Source organism: Guillardia theta, assembly GCF_000315625.1.
Source record: "Guillardia theta CCMP2712 unplaced genomic scaffold GUITHscaffold_5, whole genome shotgun sequence".
Lineage (NCBI taxonomy): Eukaryota > Cryptophyceae > Pyrenomonadales > Geminigeraceae > Guillardia > Guillardia theta.
The window spans coordinates 1,132,042-1,151,244 of NW_005434669.1; the positions used below are offsets into that span (position 1 = coordinate 1,132,042).

General features: G+C 52.3%; 7 protein-coding genes across 7 annotated transcripts in view; 3 read left to right on the plus strand and 4 right to left on the minus strand.

The window, feature by feature from the left end:
• Positions 1–673, minus strand: part of GUITHDRAFT_100834 (hypothetical protein) — a gene marked incomplete at both ends in the record, with an annotated part of 1,858 nt that extends 1,185 nt beyond the window's left edge. Inside the window, 4 exons of the mRNA XM_005840791.1 lie at positions 77–121; positions 266–307; positions 356–442; positions 614–673. Coding sequence (XP_005840848.1) covers positions 77–121; positions 266–307; positions 356–442; positions 614–673 — 234 coding nt within the window. The remainder of the gene's footprint in view (positions 1–76; positions 122–265; positions 308–355; positions 443–613) is intronic.
• A 729-nt stretch (positions 674–1,402) lies between these two features.
• GUITHDRAFT_132901 (hypothetical protein) lies at positions 1,403–4,221 on the plus strand (the record flags this gene model as incomplete). Its single annotated transcript, XM_005840792.1, has 11 exons — positions 1,403–1,567; positions 1,622–1,780; positions 1,890–2,143; positions 2,197–2,241; positions 2,268–2,511; positions 2,565–2,655; positions 2,806–2,859; positions 2,909–2,994; positions 3,274–3,443; positions 3,712–3,769; positions 3,820–4,221. 11 exons carry the CDS (start codon positions 1,403–1,405, stop codon positions 4,219–4,221), a joined length of 1,728 nt encoding a protein of 575 aa, XP_005840849.1.
• Positions 4,222–5,561: 1,340 nt separating this feature from the next.
• Positions 5,562–6,883, minus strand: GUITHDRAFT_156977 (hypothetical protein; the record flags this gene model as incomplete). Its single annotated transcript, XM_005840793.1, has 8 exons — positions 5,562–5,606; positions 5,658–5,815; positions 5,953–6,088; positions 6,263–6,355; positions 6,407–6,481; positions 6,532–6,650; positions 6,697–6,766; positions 6,833–6,883. 8 exons carry the CDS (start codon positions 6,881–6,883, stop codon positions 5,562–5,564), a joined length of 747 nt encoding a protein of 248 aa, XP_005840850.1.
• Positions 6,884–9,533: 2,650 nt separating this feature from the next.
• GUITHDRAFT_100837 (hypothetical protein) lies at positions 9,534–11,013 on the plus strand (the record flags this gene model as incomplete). The annotated part of the gene is made up of 10 exons (XM_005840794.1): positions 9,534–9,564; positions 9,618–9,643; positions 9,690–9,866; positions 9,922–9,979; positions 10,030–10,061; positions 10,110–10,210; positions 10,255–10,303; positions 10,349–10,386; positions 10,857–10,936; positions 10,985–11,013. The coding sequence occupies 10 exons, from the start codon at positions 9,534–9,536 to the stop codon at positions 11,011–11,013; spliced, it is 621 nt and encodes a 206-aa protein (XP_005840851.1).
• A 620-nt stretch (positions 11,014–11,633) lies between these two features.
• On the plus strand, positions 11,634–14,096 carry GUITHDRAFT_160957 (hypothetical protein; the record flags this gene model as incomplete). The annotated part of the gene is made up of 14 exons (XM_005840795.1): positions 11,634–11,661; positions 12,242–12,312; positions 12,362–12,448; positions 12,503–12,552; positions 12,640–12,709; positions 12,757–12,807; positions 12,861–12,917; positions 12,970–13,180; positions 13,230–13,297; positions 13,357–13,440; positions 13,487–13,543; positions 13,588–13,758; positions 13,812–13,879; positions 13,928–14,096. The coding sequence occupies 14 exons, from the start codon at positions 11,634–11,636 to the stop codon at positions 13,998–14,000; spliced, it is 1,146 nt and encodes a 381-aa protein (XP_005840852.1). The 3' UTR covers positions 14,001–14,096.
• A 74-nt stretch (positions 14,097–14,170) lies between these two features.
• GUITHDRAFT_100839 (hypothetical protein) lies at positions 14,171–15,808 on the minus strand (the record flags this gene model as incomplete). Its single annotated transcript, XM_005840796.1, has 1 exon — positions 14,171–15,808. The coding sequence occupies one exon, from the start codon at positions 15,806–15,808 to the stop codon at positions 14,171–14,173; it is 1,638 nt and encodes a 545-aa protein (XP_005840853.1).
• A 733-nt stretch (positions 15,809–16,541) lies between these two features.
• On the minus strand, positions 16,542–19,112 carry GUITHDRAFT_132906 (hypothetical protein; the record flags this gene model as incomplete). The annotated part of the gene is made up of 12 exons (XM_005840797.1): positions 16,542–16,598; positions 16,649–16,678; positions 17,026–17,193; positions 17,240–17,284; positions 17,626–17,751; positions 17,792–17,878; positions 18,168–18,224; positions 18,273–18,341; positions 18,394–18,457; positions 18,552–18,592; positions 18,643–18,704; positions 19,067–19,112. 12 exons carry the CDS (start codon positions 19,110–19,112, stop codon positions 16,542–16,544), a joined length of 852 nt encoding a protein of 283 aa, XP_005840854.1.
• Positions 19,113–19,203: the final 91 nt, after the last annotated feature.

Genomic DNA, 19,203 nt, shown 5'->3' on the forward strand with positions numbered 1-19,203 from the left:
TACTCCTCCCTCCCTCCCTCCCTCCCTCCCTCCTTTCCCCTTTCTCCCCCTCCCTCCTCCTCCATCTCTCCCTCACAGCGTCTGCGTTGGCTCCCGGGCAGTTGGCAACTTTGACTCCAGCCTGCCACAAGCGTGAGTATCCCTCCTCCTTTCCTCTCCTCTCCTCTCCTCTCCTCTGCTCTCCTCTCCTCTCCTCTCCTCTCCTTCTTGCCTTTCTAGCTGCATTCAAGTCGATGTTGTCAACTCCTGATCCCGCTCGTATCACAAGCTTCAAGCCCTGCAGACTGTCGAACACGTCTGCCGTCACCTGGCAAGATGAGATGTCAGACACAAACTTGTATGATTGTCTTGTTACCTTCGTCGATCTCACAACAAGCACGTTGACATCTCTTCCTCCCTCTTCTATGATCCCAATTGTTCCCAACGAAGGCTTGTAATCCACCTGTTCCATGTGATAAGCGCAACAAGCGAAGGAGCCACTGGTAGAAGGGGAGACGAGATCAAAGAGCATCAAAGCGTGCAACTACATCTGAGAAACTTTGGAGTTGTTCCAGGACTTGTTGCTCCATCTGCAAGAGGATCATCTAGAAACAAAGAAAACTTCGACTCCCACCTTGTCCGCTACAAGTATCCTGCAGTGGCCCGATTTCTCTACACGAGGATGAGCTTGCATGGCAGGGGCAAAAAATGAAACCTGTTACTGAAATTTCGCACTTTTCATCTCCTCCTTGTGGATGATGAGAGTGCAACAATGCCCTGCTCTCAACGACACTTGGGGGGGCTCGTAGGGGTCGAAACTTGAATGCGGTCCATAGCCGTAAAGACTGAGCAGACCTGAAGGCTCCTCGTGGGACTGTGGAGAGGAAGGAGGAAGGGTTCCAGGAGACGGAAGGAGAGAGAAGAGAGGAGGAGGAGAGGAGGAAAAGGAGCTGGCGGCTGCTGCATGCGCGAAGAGAGGAACGCCATGCCGCCGGCCCCGCCGCCATTGGCGATCTAGAGAGATCCCACCAAACAAAAAAGATTAAGATTAATGTAAGTTTCGCCGGACAAAAGCTGAGGGATCACTGAGAGGTAGAAATGAAGGTTGAGCAGGAAAGAGTAGAAGCAGGGCAGAGCAGAGCAGAGCAGAGCAGAGCAGAGCAGAGCAGAGCAGAGCAGAGCAGAGCAGAGCAGAGCAGAGCAGAGCAGAGCAGAGCAGAGCAGAGCAGAGCAGAGCAGAGCAGAGCAGAGCAGAGCAGAGCAGAGCAGAGCGGAGCGGAGCGGAGCAGAGCAGAGCGGAGCAGAGCAGAGCAGAGCAGAGCAGAGCAGAGCAGAGACGAGAGACATTCGTTCTCTGCTCACCGTTGAGGGCTTGCATGATCAAACTTGTGGGTTTGCAGGTGCTCATGGATCAAGCCTTATCATGAGCGGATCAAGAAATTCTGTTCATGCTGCAGCCGTTACTGAGGAGGAGGAGGAAGAGGAAGAGGAGTACGATGGCGAGGAGGAGGCTTTGAACGAGGACTACTCGGTCGATGATTTCGCATCTGACGGTGGACGAGACGGGAGGACCAAGGGCTCTGACTACGTAAGGAGAAGCGAGGGCGAGGGGCAGGTTGTACACCTGACCTGCGAGACATAGGTGGATGGAGATTCGGCAGAGCACTACTCCGACGACTCTCAAACTTCCTTGGCGTCTTCTCCTTCAGATGTGGTGGAAGACGACGGGACCTCGTCGCAGTCTGACCACCTAGACGAGCTGGAGGGCGATGACGATGGCAACTCGGGTACTGTCTTGTGTGTAACGAAGAGAGGCAGTGATTGGTTGCTGGAATCAGTTATGGACGATTCAGATTCATACAAGGATGGTTTTCATTAGTGATTTCAAGGAAAGCTGACGTTGACTGCAGGGATACAAGGAATACTATAAGGAGAATGATTCGCTGTTTCCTACCTGGCAGATCTTGAGCTTTGTAGACGACGATGAAGGGAGAGAGGATGTGGCGAGAGGGATTGCGGAGATAGAGGAGGAGAGGAGAAAGAAGGAGAGAGTGAAGCAAGTCAGACAAAGTCCTGTTTCCCTCCTGCACTTTCCTGTCTGGTCTGACGTCATCAACCGGATGGGAGAGATGGTTGAAAGCGCAACCCTGGACAAGAACTTCTGGTGTTCACCTGTGCTCTCCTTCTTGTTGCCTTGTGTGATTGGCATCATTGCAGGAAGCAACGTTCAACGAGCGACTTGGATGAATGGACAGAAAACAGGTGAAGAATGACAACACTTTGTGAAGCAATAGTGCTGACGGCGTGAGAAGAGTGCGGGAGAATAACATTGTTCTGCTCCTGTCAAGAGGAAACACGTTGGAAGCGATGGCTCAGTTACGAATATCGCTCCGTTTCCACCAGTCGCGCTGTGAAACAGATTACAAGCAAGTTGCCAACATGTACGAAAGGTTCCTTTACCTCGGCAACCATGCGGCGGCAATGGCGATGGATCGAGGAGAGCTGTTGTACGCCTGGAAGATCATCTCACTGGTGTGTTCGAGGGAGGAACCTTGTGCTTTCTCCTGATCTCTCCTCGTCTGCAGGTCAAGGAGGAAGAGGCTTCATGGCCATGCGGGAGAGGAACATTGTTTCGGAATCACTGGGATCTTGTTGGGTTTACCCTCGTTATCATAGGTGATTTGTAGTCATATAGAGTGATTCTCCTGACCTGTTGGTTGAGTCTAATTTTTTTTTCTCCTTCTCCTCCTCCTCCTCCTCCTCCTCCTCTTCCTCTTCCTCTTCTTCCTCCTCCTCCTCCTACTACTACTACTACTCCCTCCTCAGCATCGCTATATTTCCGCAACAAGAGGGTCAGGCAGAGCATCAAGATCTTGAAAGGTGAAGAAATGACAAACGACTGCCCAGCAAGTGAAGGGTCTGCTAACAGATTGCATCAAACTCGAAGATCACGCAAAGAGATCTCTTGCATGTAGCAAGATAGCAAGAATCAACCTTGGGGCTGCTTGTTTGCAGGTACGCTGCTTCTCCGAACCCTCACCGTCCTCCCTCACTCGCTCATCGCCTTGCCCGTCTCCTCTTCTCCTCTTCTCTCTTCTCTCTTCTCTCTTCTCTCTTCTCTCCGCTCTTTCTTCTTTTGCCCTCTCCCTTCCTTCTCTCGTGGCCACTTCCTACTTTTATGTCCCATCCTTTTCTCTTTCTCCTTTCCTTTCGGTGGGTCTCGTCGGCGCATTTTCTTCTTTCACCTCAATCCCGTCATGTGCGAAAACGTGAAATCTTTTCTCATTCTCACAGGCTGGGTTGTCATGGGAGGCAGTTACAAGGTTGAAAGCTGCACTCAACATGTCGGAATCTAGTTTGCTCGACGACATCTCTCAAGCTAGTGTCTCTCGGGAGCTCTGCGGCTGCCTCTCTCAGTTCAAAGCGCTTCAGTTCAACAACTATGCTGACATCTCATCGGACGAGTGAGCATGCGGAAGATTTCTGCTTTGACCCCTGACAGATTTGTTTGTCTCCTCCTTCTACTTCTCCTCCTCTTCCCTCTTTTTTCCACCTCCTTTCCCTCTCCTCGTTTTTCTCCTCTTTCCACTTTCACTTCTACTTCTCCTCCTCCTCCTCCTCTCGCTTCTCATCATTTTTCTTCTCCTCATCTTTGTCCCCCTCCCGTTCCCGCCGATCTTTCCCTTCCCCTCACCTCTCCTCCTCCTGCTTCCGCTTCTTCTCTTTACTCAGTGTGTTGGAAATGACCGCGCTGCTCAATCTCAGTTATGCCTACTTAAAAGTCGGCAAGGTAAACTGAAAACTCAACAAAATCTTCTGTAAAACTTTCAACCTTGTCAGATCAAAAGTGCCAACAAGACGCTGGAAGAAATCCAAACTCACATCTCGACTCTCAACTCCCCGCATTCTCTTCCATCCTCATCTGCTCGCGCCTCCCTCCTCCACCGCTTCTCCAACTCCCTCCGATGGCTCTCACAGCAGGTGGACACGACGTGCATGCGCAACCAGCTCCCAGCAGCGGCAGCATCGCGATCATCGCCAGCCATGCACATGTGGAGCTCGAAGATGGACGACTGGGCGGTCAAGATGAGAAGATTCGATCCCAGCAGCAAGCTCAACTCCTCCACTCTCCTGATGTCTCACCTTCCTCGCTCGTACATGAGGTCTCGTGCTCCTGATGCTTGTCCTGCCCTCGTCCTCTCCCACTTCCACAACCCTTGTGCTCCTGCTTGTTCGCCTTGATCCTCGTCCTTGTTTTTGACATCATCTTGTTGTAGTGGGCCTGCTCCGAGTACATCCCGCCGCGATCAAGTTGAAGAGATCATAAACAACGCCTCTCAAGGTTTAGACTCCTCTCCTTTCCTTCGTCTTGCCTCCCTCCTGTTTCTCCTCGTTCCCTCCCCTCCCCTCCTTCCCACTCCTCGCTCCCTCCTCTCCGCCTCTTCTCTCCTAGCCCTCCTCGCCTCCCTCCCACTTCTCTTTCTCACAGTTCTCCAGCTCCTTTCAAGCACATGATCGTGCAGCAGTTAGAGCACTCAGTGGTGAATGCTTCAGTCTCCTCCTTCTCTTCCTCTTTGAACTTCAACAGCAATCAAGTCAGCGACGGAAGTTGAAAGTGCAAGGGGAAGAAGACAGTCTTGATCAAACACCTCTGTACATGAGAGACATCAGGTTGAACTCATCATAGCTACTTTCCTCCTGCTCCTGCTCCTGCTCCTCCTCCTCCTCCTCCTCTTCCTTTCGCTCTCGTTCTACCAGTTGCCCTCCTACTCCGTTCCTCCACGGTCGTCTTACTGCCCCCCTCCCCCTCCTTCATTTTCCTCACTGACCTGCGCTATGTCTGCATCCATCGCCCTTTCCTCTGGCTCATGTTTGTCTCAGTTTTCGATCATCGTCAGCGGCGTCGTTTCCAACCGCTGGATTCATGTGATGAAGATTGAAACCTAAATGGGACATGACGATCCTGCTACAGGAAACCATGGCAGATTGTTCGGAAGAAATCTGCTCGTGATCGATCGAGTAAGGGCGGAAAGGGAGCGGGAGCAGGATAGGGCTGGGAGAGAGAGAGGGACAAGGAGAGGGCTGGGACAGGGACAGGAAGAGGGAGAGGGATGAAGGGACAGAGGAGAGGAGGGGAGGGTGGCAAGCGCAGAAAGGAGGAGGAGGCAACCGAAGTGATGGAATCATTGCGATGCTGCAGGTCATGCAAGTTCAGAGCAGATCGACCGAGTGGACGGTAAGACTTTCACTTGACTGCTCCTGCGGCCATGACAGCATGACAGAGCTTGCGGGGAGTATACTACAAGATGTCGAAAGTTCGAGCTCCTGTGGGTGAGAAGAACATGACAGGGAGAAAAAGCAAGACAAGAGAAGTAACGCGTAACGAAGTGAATTTGAAATGTAAAGTATGAGCAACGTACGAATTAATTGATTTCTGGCATGAACCCTCAGAGAGTGGGAAGTTGACGTGAAAACTCTTCATCACCATTTTATGCAAAAGACAACGTTGACAATCCGCATCATCTTGTCTCTTATCAACATGAATCGTGATTCTTTCAAATCATACAAAAACAACTCCATGCTCAAACACGGACGCGAACATCTTCTGCGATCATGGCCTCGTAGATCTGCAGCACAAACTCTCGTCAGCTCCTCTCCCTCTTCGCAAGCTTCCTCACCTCACGAACAGCCGCGAGCATCGCGATCTCCGAGTTCAACTTGTTCACAGCAGACCCTACACCAACTCCTGAAGCTCCAGCAGCAATGGCGAGGGGAGCGGTGATGGCGCTGATGCCAGAAGCCGCCATGGTGGGGATCTCAACGGCCTTGGAGATGGCTGAAATGGTGTCAGACGGCTGACCGATCGCGTTCCAGTCTTGTTTCTCTTGCCCCTCCCCGCTGTCCCACTTCTTCTTTCCTCCCCCCCTCTCCTTCCCTCTCCTCCTCCCTCCTCATTCCCCCCTTCGTCCTCACCAGCAGTGGCAGCAAGGGTGGGTGCTGCCTTCTCGATCAATCCCTGGATTCCTCCGGAGGAAGGCTTCATCGGCATGCCTCCCTCAGTCTGGATGATGGAAGCGCCGGCAGCCTCGAGAGCAAGAGCAAGGGAGACCTGCAGTCGAAGGCGTCAATGCCAGGAGGCAGAGGCAGAGGCAGAGGCAGAGGCAGAGGCAGAGGAGGAGGAGGAGGAGGAGGAGGAGGAGGAGGAGGAGGAGGAGGAGGAGGAGGAGGAGGAGGAGGAGGAGGAGGAGGAGGAGGAGGGGAGGAGGAGGAGGAGGAGCTCAACCTGCTCGTCGAGAGGAAGGGTGTGTGGCACGGTGACAGAGACGGGGATGCTGGATCCAAGGATGTCGCGTGTACGCTCGGTGATGGCGAGAACCTAAAATGCACGAGCTCAGCCTGGCGCGAAGGAAAATGAAGCAACGCTGACCTCCTCTGCTGAAAACTTACGTCCCTGTGCATAGAACGAGTCGTAGTTTCCAATCTCGACCATGTTAGCGCCAGCCTGTCAGGAGCATTGTTTCAGTGTCGGGCACAACACAGATGTCTCAGCACCTTGACGGCAGCAAGAAAATCCTCAGCAACAACAGAGGAAACGCAAACTGGAACGTTTCCGATGGATCGGGCGAGCTGAACGAGCTTGGGGTCGCACGCGATGTCCACAAGGGTGGCACCTTCAAACCAACTTCAACTCGATTGCACAGCATGCTGATACGTCACCTCCAGCATTGGCTGCGCGAACTACCGAGGCAACAGACTTCTCATCAAAGTTGTTCAATCCGGAGATGATCTGCGACCAGATATCTCAGTAAGATCGTCGAAAACGCGCCATGGTCTCCAGGAATCAGATCTTTACCTTGAGAGCGCGCCTCTGCTCGAACGGGAGCATGACGTCGCCCTTGGACATGGAACAGCGGGGGCCGAGGGGGAGGTTCCTGGACGCACGAGTAGGCAGGGCAGGGGAGAAGGCAGAGGAGGAAGAGAGTCCAAGGAGGAGCACGCATGTTGCTCCAGCTACCCGCCGCATCGTGAACATGATCGAGATTGGAGGCCGCCGAGGAATACACCACCCTATTGTACGCATCTGAATACCACCCCACCCTATATTTTGATACCCCTACCCACCATGTTGGTATTCCACCGTCAAAAAGTCAATGGTTTGATAGGGAAAAGTACCCCTACTTTTGTGGCATCATATCACCCACCCGTGTTTCTATAACCCCCACCATACAAAACATTCATCCACCCCAATCATCAACCCCACCCCCTGATGCGTCCATTTCTCCACCACCCCTTCTTCCACCACCCTACCTGCCAATCCATCATCAGCCCCCTTCAATTCCGCTTGTTGCAAGGGCTACCCCACCTTCTTGTTTCAAAAGTCGAACCCTACCATCTATTGATGAGAATTTTATCACCCTACCTACCAAATCTCCCATTCTCGGTCAATCATGGACCCCTAGGGAAACATTTGAAAAGTACCGTACCCCCTAAGACTACATGTAACCTACCCCACAGGTGCAAGATCATCACCACCCCTGCTACTCATGACAGACCTTGACTACCCTACCCTTTCAGCATTGTACCCCAATTGGAAATGCGGCTATTCGATATATACCACCCACCCAATGAACTACCATTACCCCCTGAAATGACTACCCTATTCTTTCCCACAAAATAACTACTACCCCACCCACCATGGTAAGAGCAGCAGAAGGGCAGCAAGTATTTACTAAGTTTGCTGCTAGGAGATGTTACAAAGGCAGCAGGCAATGCAGGATTCACCAATGCAGCTGATGGATCCCTGGATGACCTGCGACCCCCCCGTCGTCATGGCGCAGGTAATGATGATGGTAAGGGAGGCAAGATGATAGGAGATGAGCGAAGATGGCCGTGGATGAGTCTCGCAGAGAGATGGCGATCGGCAGACGGTTCGGGATGGAGCTGGTAGCTGAGACCTCGTGGGTTCGGGCAGACTTCGTCCCTAGTGCCATGCCATTAAGAATTTTAGATTGAGATACGATTAGCAACTCGAGATGCGGGGTTTGTCATGATGATGATGATGATGATGATGATGATGTCTGATCGATCGGTACTAAGACCTTGTGAATGTAGCTGCTGCCTGCCCTGAAATCCCTTCGATGCGTCATCGGGGCATCGAGCGAGTGTCAAGTATCTGTTTCACAAACCTCGAGGAATGAAGTCCAGATTGATGTCATCAAAGAGGATAGGACGTCATCACATGCCAGAGATTCTTGGGCTCGGTTTCAGAGGAAGATCACTGCAGAGCATGAGCTGAAGCAACTCGGCGCTCTCGAGGTAATTTTGTAGGGAGATCTTCATGGAGGTGAACTCTTGGACAGAAGCTACCATGTGACGTGCCACATGTGAATGTCTGGAATGTCAAGTATGTGCTTGAAGACACGACGTGAGGCACCTTGCTTCTTGATGCTCTGAATCATGACTTTACTTTCGAAGATCCATCAGTAGTGAAATTCTTAACATGCGGGGTACTTCATCGGTACAAACAGAAGGTCCTATATACACTTCCCTTGAACAGTCAGGGATTGACATCACGATACACTCATAGAGGAGATGAAGAAGTTGAAGCAAGTGTACTGCTCGACTTGCGGTGCGCAGCTTACCAAACAAGGTAACGTGTCTTGAAAGTCGTCCTGAGCTCTGGGATGACTACCTTGAAACAGCTGCATTCCAAAGAATCCTGCCGCTGCCTTCTCCCTTTTGGTATGAACTTGCAGACCTGTGGATATGCCACGACGACTTTCGGTCCCTCTTGTTGTCTCAACGACGGAGGTAGAATGACAACCTGCAGTTGTCGATCTCCAATGGCAAATCTTTCCCCAGCGAATCTTCGGCCACGTGTTGGCGATTGCTTGTACAGGTAGAGAAAGGTATGCTGTGTCAATGTTCTCATCCACGTTCTCTTCACAGTGAACATTATCTCTTGTTGAATGCAGCAGACTTTGCAGATGGTGCGATCAGGTTCAAGACGAAAACTTACACTTTTCCGAATCCATCTTCCTCCTTCTCATCATCACCACCAAATTCTCCACCTCCACTCTCAACCTCAACTTCAATCACGAGCATTATCATCGCCACACACTGCGGATTCTCTTCTTCCTTTCAGCCCTTGTGGTTTTCCTGCATGTGAACGGCTGACGGCCAGGTGGGTGAGTTTGGCAGCAAGTGCAGAGCCTTCAGCTGTGGATTGGAGGGGGGTTGCCTGCTCAAGATGCGAGGGGATTCTCGGAGAAGCTCTCGTTGGGTCACAGGTAGGACTGCATTGCTCTTCCCTGCTTTTCTTTTGTGAGTATCTTTTCCTCTCTTGCAAGTCGTCGGAAAAGAGCCAGGAAGACGAAAAGTCTGAAAGTTTATTGCCGACGTCTGCCAAACAAAAGGGGAATGCAAAGAAGCGTCCTCGAATTCACAGCAAACGAGCTTCATCTGAGGATGTAAATCTTTTGCTGATTTTTTGTGCCGAGAAGTTTCCCGTTTGAATCGAGCATCAAACCTGTTCTGATCAAATTGCAAACAGAATGGACAAGAAGGCTCGCTTTGGGATGCTACGTTTGCTCAGGACTCCACACTATCAGAGGCGCGAGCTCTTGTTCCTGGATTAGATCTCACCAACGCATCTGCTGAGCCAGTGAGCCTGACGCTTGACATGTGATGTTGATATGACACGGGGGCAGGGAGGGCTGACCGTTGTCATGTACGACGGGTCAAAAATACCATGGGAGACCATCTCAGCTGCAACCAGCGACAAGATACACAGTGACAACGCAGAAGAAAAGAGGAAGAGTACGAGAATCCCTCACAAGACTCGACTCGACAAAGGGCCGTCAAGTGATGTCAGGCTGTTCAAGCAAGTAAGCCGACCAGTCAGCCACCCGCGTCTTCCGTCTCCTCACGTTGCTGCCTCAGTGGATCTCCAGCAACGTGGACGCTGGAGGGCCCGGCGACATTTTCGCCTCTTGCACTGGTCAGCTAGCTTAGCTGGTTCCAACTCACTGGTGATGACGTCAATCTCAGTGCTGCGAAGACTGGCTCATGACATGGCGGAGGTAACGTTGTGGTCAGACTTGAACTTTCAGGAGATGAGATTGGAGTAGATCGCTGGGGCTCATTGCAACTACCGCTTCCTGTTGAGGAGCAGGACGGAGGCGGGCATGCCTGTCAACTTCCTTCTCCTCTCCTTGCTGGGGCAGCGCAGGTAGTCAGAGGAGCAAGCAACGAGTTTGAGCTGACAGGTTCCAGCACGATACTGTCCAACTGCCTGGGCAGCATTAAAGACCCTGCCTTCTCGGTGCTGTCTTCTCTTGCCGTAGTGCAGATGCTGATCATGCTGCAGGAACCTCAAGACTCGGCGATGGAGGAGACGATTCCGAGGTTGACTTTCCTTCTCCGCAGCAACCTCTTCCAATACTCCCAACTCCACGTCCTTCTTCACTTGGAACATCACCATCACTAGCTCCTCTCCTTGCTCTGCACCCCCTCGTTGGCTAAGTACGAGGGCAGGGCACAAGTCCTTCAGTGCTTGTTTGTTTCCTTCTCCACCGATCATTCAGTGGCTACGGGTCTTCTCAGTCAGGCAAGTCGCACTATGCCGCACGCTGCTGCTTGACTCGCTGGTGGCAGTGGAACGAGAAGTCGCCGAACTCTATAGAGACTCTCGACTACATGTATGCTTGTGTATCCCATCCCTTCATCTTTTCCCTGCTCTCTCTTTCGCCGTTCTCGTTCTAGAGTCCCTACTTCCACTCCCCCCCTCCACTTGCCCCCTCCACTTCTTCCTCCTCTCAACCCTCAGAGCCTCTCCTTTACATCTTCTGATCCTCTCCTCTTCTTGTACGTGACAGGGACGAAGAATGCTCGCACATCCTCGAAGCCCTCCAGCAGAGCACCCTCCTCATGCCTCCCACCCAGCGGATCCTCAACGGTCGAGCAGCAAGCATGTAGTTACGATGTCACTGAGATTTTCTTCCAGGCCTTCCCGTTGGATTCTTACCCGTGTAGCTGGCCCAGTGGTTTGAATCAACCTTTCAATCTCAGTGGCTCCTTTTCCACTGACCTCGCTTGTATGTGTGTTACTAGGCTATGTAAACTTAAGTCCGAGGCAGGCTTCCGATTTCGCTGAGGCTTACTGTGGCCGCCCGCGCCGCCGTCGTCCGCGGGGGCCCCATTGAATCCCTTGCGGCAACTTCCCGGACCGTGGCCGAACGGCAGCTCGCCGGCGGCCCGGCGCTGAACCAGGCCCAGGGTGACCGAAGGCTCGGTTGTCACGGTCGGTCGGATCGGATGTCGGCCCCAGGGCCGCAGCCGGGGCCGCCCGGCCCGGACTCCGGGAACTGATTGTTCTGCAAAAGGAACAATTTTTCTTCCTCGTCTGCTAGCATTCTGATAGGACCATAGGACCTCTCCTACTAGACTAGCATGTATTTCCTGAATAAACAGAAGGGTCCTAGGAAGTACCCCCTTCCCCTCAGTATGCTATGAAAAATAGGGTACAACAGTATTGCTTGGTACTAGGAATAATATAGCCCAGGCTGGGTTGAGGTTTTATCATGGTCCTAGAGTAAGGCATAGGAAGGTCATATCTGAGGTCATAGCGAAAATCAGTCAACTGTCGACGGAAGATGCTGAGCGTCGCGCGGAGGAGCGGAAGTGAGTATGAGAGGATGAGAGGATGAGAGCAAGGAGGAGGAGGAGGAAGAGGAGGAAGAGGAGGAGGAGGAAAGAGAGGAGGAGGTGACAAGGTTATCAGACGAGGAGAGTACTGATGAGAGGGGAAGAAGACGAGAGTGGAAGTTAGGATAGTCCCAGGAAGCAGGAAGCAATCAAGTTCAAAGACGATTGTGACACGATGATGAACGATTATTGCTGGAATCATTTGAATTGCCTACAAGATTCATTAGAGGGCTGGATGAGACACGTATAGAGGATTGTGGTGAAGGATATTGATTGCGCTCGATGCCGACAATGAATGGCCGATGTTGAATGTTGAGATGGAGCAGCGTCATTGGGCAGAAGGAGAACGAACCATTGCGTGATTGTAGAAACTGGGTGTTCGTTGGAGGGTATCAGCAACACGTAGAAAGAGTAGAAAGGGGGATTTTGTTTTTTAATGTTGCAAATAGTTTTAGCAGTCGTAGTGAGATTAGACTAATGTAGACAAGCAGCATAGCATCAATGCTCCGGGACTCTTGTGCCAGAGCATCCTAACCTTCATTGATGATGTTTACAGGAAGCGTCTTCACGCAGACGAAGCGTTTCATCAGCACAGAAGTGCTCTCCCTGCGCGGCGGCCGCAGCTCCGTGAGTTAGCTCTTGATGTCTTGATACCATCTTGACCCTCCTCGTTCAGGTGACAGGTGTTGTTGCCACCGTCTTCGGCAGCACGGGGTTTGTTGCAAGATATGTTGTTAACAAGCTCGGTAGGGTTGGAACTCAAGTAAGTCGTGTTCGTTGGCGCTGTGCTACCTGCTGACATAGCATCCTTGCAAAGTGCGTTGTTCCCCACCGCATTTACAGTGAGGACAGGGGTCGACATCTCAAGTGAGTGCATCTCTGCACACCAAACAACAAGCACATAATTGTTGAAGATTGTGCTGGATCCCGTCTGATCGGTGTTGTGGTTTTCAGGGTTATGGGGGATCTTGGTATGATCGTACCGATGCCATTCCACGCTCGTGATCCGGAATCGATCGCCGAGGCATGGCTGTTGTGCGAGTTTGAAAGTTGTTGAAGTTTGCTTTTCAGTGTGTGAAGGAGTCAGATGTCGTTATCAACCTTATGGGCAAGCAGGAGAAGGTTCATGAAGTGCTTATGGTTTCAGTTGGTCCATGACTTGCTGTATCCTGTAGACATTCAATTTCGATTTCTTTGGATCCAATGTCGAGGCCGTTTCTACGCTTGCTAAGGTAATGCGTGTAAGCGCTTCGCAGCGATGATGATGATGATGTTGTTGTGCAGATCAGCAAGGAGTGCGGTGTTCCGCGATTCATCCACCTGTCGTCGGTTGCAGCAGACGAGCAATCAGAATCTACTTGGTTGCGTTGCAAGGCACTCGGCGAGAAGGCAGTGTTGGATTACTATCCTAACGCCGCCATCCTCCGATCCAACGTCATCTTCGGCGAGGAGGACAAGTTCCTCAACAACATGGCCAAGTGGGCTCGAATCTACGGTAGGCTTTTGAATGCCTCGACTTACTAGAGGTGATGGTATGATCGCAGGTTACGTCCCTATCATTGGATCCGGGAAGAACATCGTTCACCCTATCTACGTTGATGACGTGGCTGAGGTCAGAAGATTGGCTTGTTTCCTTCCGCGCCAGAGCGGTCACCCGCTGCTGGTTCTCAGGCCATCCGCGCTTGTACGTATGACGACTCCTACGACGGACAAATCGTCGAGCTCAACGGCCCAGAAGCCTGGACGCTCCCTGATGTGAAATAATCTCCCCACTGCCTACGCCAGCTGACCTCCCTGCCAGATCGCGAACTGGGTGAGAGAAACTTGCTGGATCGCAGAGACCTCGAGGATCCGAAGGGTAAGTCGCATGATACCGCATGTTGCTCGACTGAAGCCCTGCAGTTCCCCGACTTGTCGGAATACCTTCCCGAGTCGTTGAAGCACCTCTCTCCTCACAACATGGTCGGTGGGATCACCGACTCCTACCTCGGGCTGTGGCCTAGCGACGTTTTCGGGCCCATGTCTATGCTCGGAATTCGTGGGGACTTCAGGGCTCTCAACTGCAATAGCTGGGTGAGAGCTGGGGTTCAGCTGGAGAGGTTGGACGGGCTAAAGTTTGTTGGCAGACTGTCAACAAGCGTCTACCTCAGATTGACTCGTTTGACATCGTGCCAACGAAGTTCACGGAGATCGCGTAAGACTCTCGCGACCTTGTAGCTGAGTCGCTGACGCTTTTGCCTAGGCCGGAGTATCTGAGAAACTACCGCCCGGGAGGACATTTCAGTGTTTTGCACAAGAAGGAGGACGTGCTGTAGAGGAGAGTCGACCTCAGCCAGCAGTCTGCTCCCTTTCTTACGGCCTCCTGTGTCGAATCATTGTATCTGTCGATAAACTTGTTGCGTGCTTTCATGTACAACTTGTCGCCATTTTACAATCTATAAGTTATCTCAAGCGGCTCTCCTTTTGGAGTCAGCAGACTTAAGGTCTAGCTGTACCGCTGCTGAAACCCGATGCCGTTGGCACCATCCGTTATGCTGAAGTATCGAGCATCGTCCGTGGACCCGTGGTCCCACTCCCCCTCATGAACTCGCTGCAGCGTGAGGGGGTTGAGGACGTTGATGTTGTGATCGTTGTCTACCCCCTTGTTGTGTCCCGCCTTGATCCCATCGGACGCTGTCAGATGGACTGCCGTCACTGTGTTGCTGCAGTCGATAGTCGCTACACCCTCGGTGTGGACCGCGTGGTCCACCAGCCAGTTGTCATACGACCTTCTCCCCACCACGAAGTTGGGCACGTCGTTCCAGTTCAGCCACCCGCGGGAGTAGATGAAGTAATCCTCCGCATCATTCTGAAACAGCTCTCCCCTTGTCGCCATTGCACGAACTTCGTCATCAGAACTCAGCATCTCGTTCGCAAGGTCCACATTCAGCCTCTTGCCGATGAGCAGCACTCCTTTCATCTTCCCGAGCGCGAGGTCCGGGCCCCATCGCGCCTTGACAGCCTCGGCCGTCTTGAGGAGATCTTCGGTGAAGATGATGTCACCGTTGGTGTAGCCGTCAAGCACGAAACGGTCCATCTGAGGGCACTTGTCCTTATGTGCGATGTAGTTGTACATGTAGTTCAGCAGGGGAGTCCCCGCGCTGTTCGTCTCGAACCTGTCGACCACCTCGATCCCGTACATCTTCGCCTTCATCGTCCACTTGGGAGAGTCGGTGAACAGATACGCCTTGAGCCCCTTGCCAGACAACCTCGCAAACGATCGCAGAGCGTTCTCCTGGGCCATCTCCTTCCTAGGGTCCCCGTTGTCCATGAACGTAGTCACCAGCGTGACAAGAACCTTGCAAGGATCGATCTCCACAGCCACCTGGTGGACCGCAGGCTGACGCTGAAGAAAGTTTGGGGCCGCGTATGAAGCAGCAGGCGCACTCAGTGCTGATACAACTTGCCCGCCATTCCCGTTGGCCGCACTGAAGAAATCCGATCTTGTCGGTTGCTGCAGTTGAGGAAACAGCTCGGGGGTGGCAGCTGTAGCCGCCGATGCATTCCAGACCCGCGGCGCCAGTGCTCTTCCCTGTTGCAGGCCTTGGGTAGCAACGTTGTGTTGCATGGTGATGCCGCGGCTGTTGAGGAGCTGCATGAGCGCGGGGTTGTTGATATGGCGATTCAGCATCAGAAGTCTCGCCCTCTCCGTGTCGACGTGAGTGATGCGAGGATAACGAATCGGAGCACGAGCGGAGAATGCCATGCCCTTCAAACTCCTTGCCTGAGGGTTGGATGGAGCAAGAGATAAGCTTTGCTCGCGCTGTGAAGTCGCCTTGTCCACGCTTGTTTTCAACTCAGGTTTCTCACCATGCTGTTTCTTGCCATGCAGACAGTCTTTCAGCTTCTTGTTGGCCTCAAGTATCTTCATGTTCATCGAGCGGAGTTCTTTCTTCATCTCAACTACCATGGATTCTTCTTTCCTAGCCAAAGGGTCCTCGACCCCTCCCGCGAGGAGGTAGCGCTCGTCTTCAGCGTATGCCATCGCCTCCTGACGAACATTCCACACGAGGACGAGGAAGACAACGAGGCCTGAGAGCACGACAAGAGGCAGGAGATCTTGCTTCGACACAGGATGCTGCATTGGCGACGTAAAGATGAGGGTGGGAGATAAACAGAGAGGACGAAGGGGTTACAGAGACGAAGACTAGAGGAGAGGAGAGGAGAGGAGAGATAAGGAGAGGAAAGTAGAAGAGGAGCAGAGGACTAGGGAGAGGAGAGGAGAGGAGAGGAAAGATCAGCGACGCTAGGCAAAACCATTGCGCACCAAGGGGTGGAGGAACAAGGGTCCTCCGATTTTCCATCTTTCAGCAAAGGGAGCAAAGGTAATAAAGGCCCGGTAGGTCGCCGGGGCCCGGTCGGCCCGGGCCGCTGCCGCTGCCGGGCCTGCTGCGGTTTGGGACTCAAAGTCTCGGAGGTTTTTCAGGCCGCCCAGTCACGGTTTGGCGGCGGCCCGGGCCCGAGGCGTCCGGGCCCCTGATTGTGACTTCACTGTCACGGTCAGGGCCCGGCCGGCCCGGGGAACAGTCACTACCAGGCTGTGAGAACCAACGGCGATCACTGGCAGCAGGACTCCAATGATGTTGTCCGACGCTGCTGGTGGTTGATGTTCAGTGTCGCTGTTGGTTGATATTAACAGCCAACATCGTGAGTTGAAGCTTGTCTAGTCATAAAATTCTCCTCTCATCACTGAAAAAGCTTCCAGGCCATCCATTCATAAGTCTCAAATCATTTCAATCAGTGCTTTTAAATTACAACAGTTGGTATCATAGTATTCAGTTTCAGTTTAAATCACGGCACTTGAAGGCTGGGCGTGTTCAGTCTTGCTTCAGCTTGAGAATGTCTTGCACGCAAACATCAAGATCGCAGGAGGCCTGCGGATGAGATGAGAGAGGAGTGAGAGTGAGAGAACAACTCGACGAACCTGCGAGGCTACATAGCGGAACTCGAGCTCCTGTGACATTGCATTTCAGAATCAGAATCAACAAGTTTCAGTTCGTGAGAAGAAGGGGAACGGGAACAGGGAGAGAGGAGAGGAGAGGAGAGGAGAGGAGAGGAGAGGAGAGGAGAGGAGAGGAGAGGAGAGGAGAGGAGAGGAGAGGAGAGGAGAGGAGGGCGAAGGAGAAGAAGGGATGTTATGTGAAGTATGAAGTGAAGGAAGTGGGAAAAGGGTAAGTAGTAGAGAAGAAGACAACACAAACTCAAGGGAGAGGAGGAGGAGGAGGAGGAGGAGGAGGAGGAGGAGGAGGAGGAGGAGGAAGAGAAGGAGGAGGAGGAGGAGGGAGGAGGAGGAGGATAAACCTCGAGAAATTCGTTCTGCTGCAGAGCTTCGAGAATCATCTTCTTCCTCTCATGATGACTAACTGCCCCTTGACCTTCATTTTTCCTCTCCTCCTGCTCCTGCTCCTGCTCCTGCTCCTGCTCCTGCTCCTGCTCATGCTCCTGCTCCTCCTTCTCGTGCTGCTCAGTCTGTTGGAAGGTTGTCAAGTAGGATAGAGCAGGTCAGAGGTCTCACGGCAGTGCTGATATAATCGAGGATGAAGCGCATGACTTCGAAGAACTTGCGGGCTAGTCAAACTCGGGCCACGTCCTTCTCCTCCTACCTGACGCCTCGTAGCGTGATCTCTGAAGTCCAGGACAGTCGAAGAAGTTCTTCCCCTGCCCGTTCATCAGCAAGGATGAGATCGATAGAAGGAAGGGGGAAGAGCAGGAAGCAGGTGAAGGGGGAGGAGCAGGAGGAGGAGGAGGAGGAGGAGGAGAAGGTAGTTACTTGACGCGGATGGAAAGGTTCTGTCTCTCATCGTTCGCTTCCTCCTCCTCCTTCCGAATCTCCCACATCTCGGCGATGTCGTCGACGAAGATGCTATCCTCAGCTCGCTCCCATCGCTTCGCTACCCCCACCTTGTCGTCACTCGAGTAAACTTCCAGGCTGCCGCTGTTGCAGTTGTAGAGGATCGTCCGGGAGCGCTTGGCGGGGGCGGTGAGAGCAAACTGGATGGAAAGATGCTCCTTCTTGACTTGTTGCAGCTGCCACTACCTCAGCGCTGGCAGCAGTTGCTGAAGATACCTCAGAATACTTCGCTTGCAGCAGATGCTTCTTCTTGCCGAACAAGTTGGTTAGCTTGCTGACTAGAGCAAGCCTGGAGTAGAAGGCCTGGGGAGGAATTTCAGATGTTTCCAGGAGAAAGAGGAGAAGAGCAGGAGGAGGAGGAGGAGGAGGAGGAGGAGGAGGAGGAGGAGGAGGAGGAGGAGGAGGAGGAGGAGGAGGAGGAGGAGGAGGAGGAGGAGGAGAGCAGGAGGAGGAGAAGGAGGAGAGCAGGAAGAGGAGGAAGGAGTATGAATAGATAGAGGACAGCAGGAGGTCATACAAGTTTCTCCTGTCGCTTCATCATGTCCTGATTTGCGCCAGTCACACAGGGAGCAAGAGATCAAGTTTGTCTCACTTCAAACCGCAGGGCCTTCGATCCCGCCACGTTCAAACTCAACGTGTAAACGACATCCTACTTGCCGTCACTTCCTCCGCCAGTTTCTCAACCAACAGTTCTCACTTGGAAATGTAAGTCTGTTCCATCAGCGTTTCCATCCAGCAGCTCAATCCTGATGCTTCGGAACCTTATCTGATGCGAGCATACATCAACGCCTTGACATGTTATGCTGCTGTTGTATCACCTGGTCTGCTAGAGCGCAAGTCCCAAGAGGGCAATGGTGGTAATGGAGCTTCTCAAGAAGACCTCTGCAGCATGAATATGTAGGTTACAATCAGTGTGAGATGTTGGTGGAGTCAGTAAAGACAGTAGGAGAACAGATTGATGTTGCAAAGTTTTCACCTCAATTTCCATATCGGCATCTTATCTTGCGTTCCGACAACCTGTCATGTTGTCAGGATCAAAGGCGCTGGTGAATAGTTTGTTCTTTCACCTCGGACCAGCATCTGCGAAACGTTTGCAAATCGTGTGTCTGAAGTACGAACTTTGTTTCAGCTGTTGAAAGTTGTGAGATCGCAAACAGCCAACGAGAAAGTGATAGGGGAGAAACGATACAACAAAGAGATAGTTAAAATGATAGCATCATGCATCGGATATAGTCATGAGGGAACAATATTCGACGATACTGACCAGTAAATGTTAAAAAGTTGTCCAGCAGAACAGCCACAAACAGGTTAAGAAGTACAAAGGTTACAATCTAACGAACATGTCACCGACAACAAAGGATCCCCACACTCTGCAAACCAAGTAGAATGCATCAAAGAACAAGACAGCAAACAGTCTGTTCCCACAATCATTGTAATCCTCCCAGACACCTTTTGAGTTCTGTCTTGCAGGTCAGTTCCTTCTCCTCCTACTTCCCCCGTCCTCCTTGCCTTGATGCACTTTGTGCAGATGGTGCATGCTGGCTGCTCTACCGAGGCATCCCACAAGGCCACTCGGAACCCTCCTCCTGTTGCTGCCTACACTCCAGATGAACACGAGAGGAAGCCAG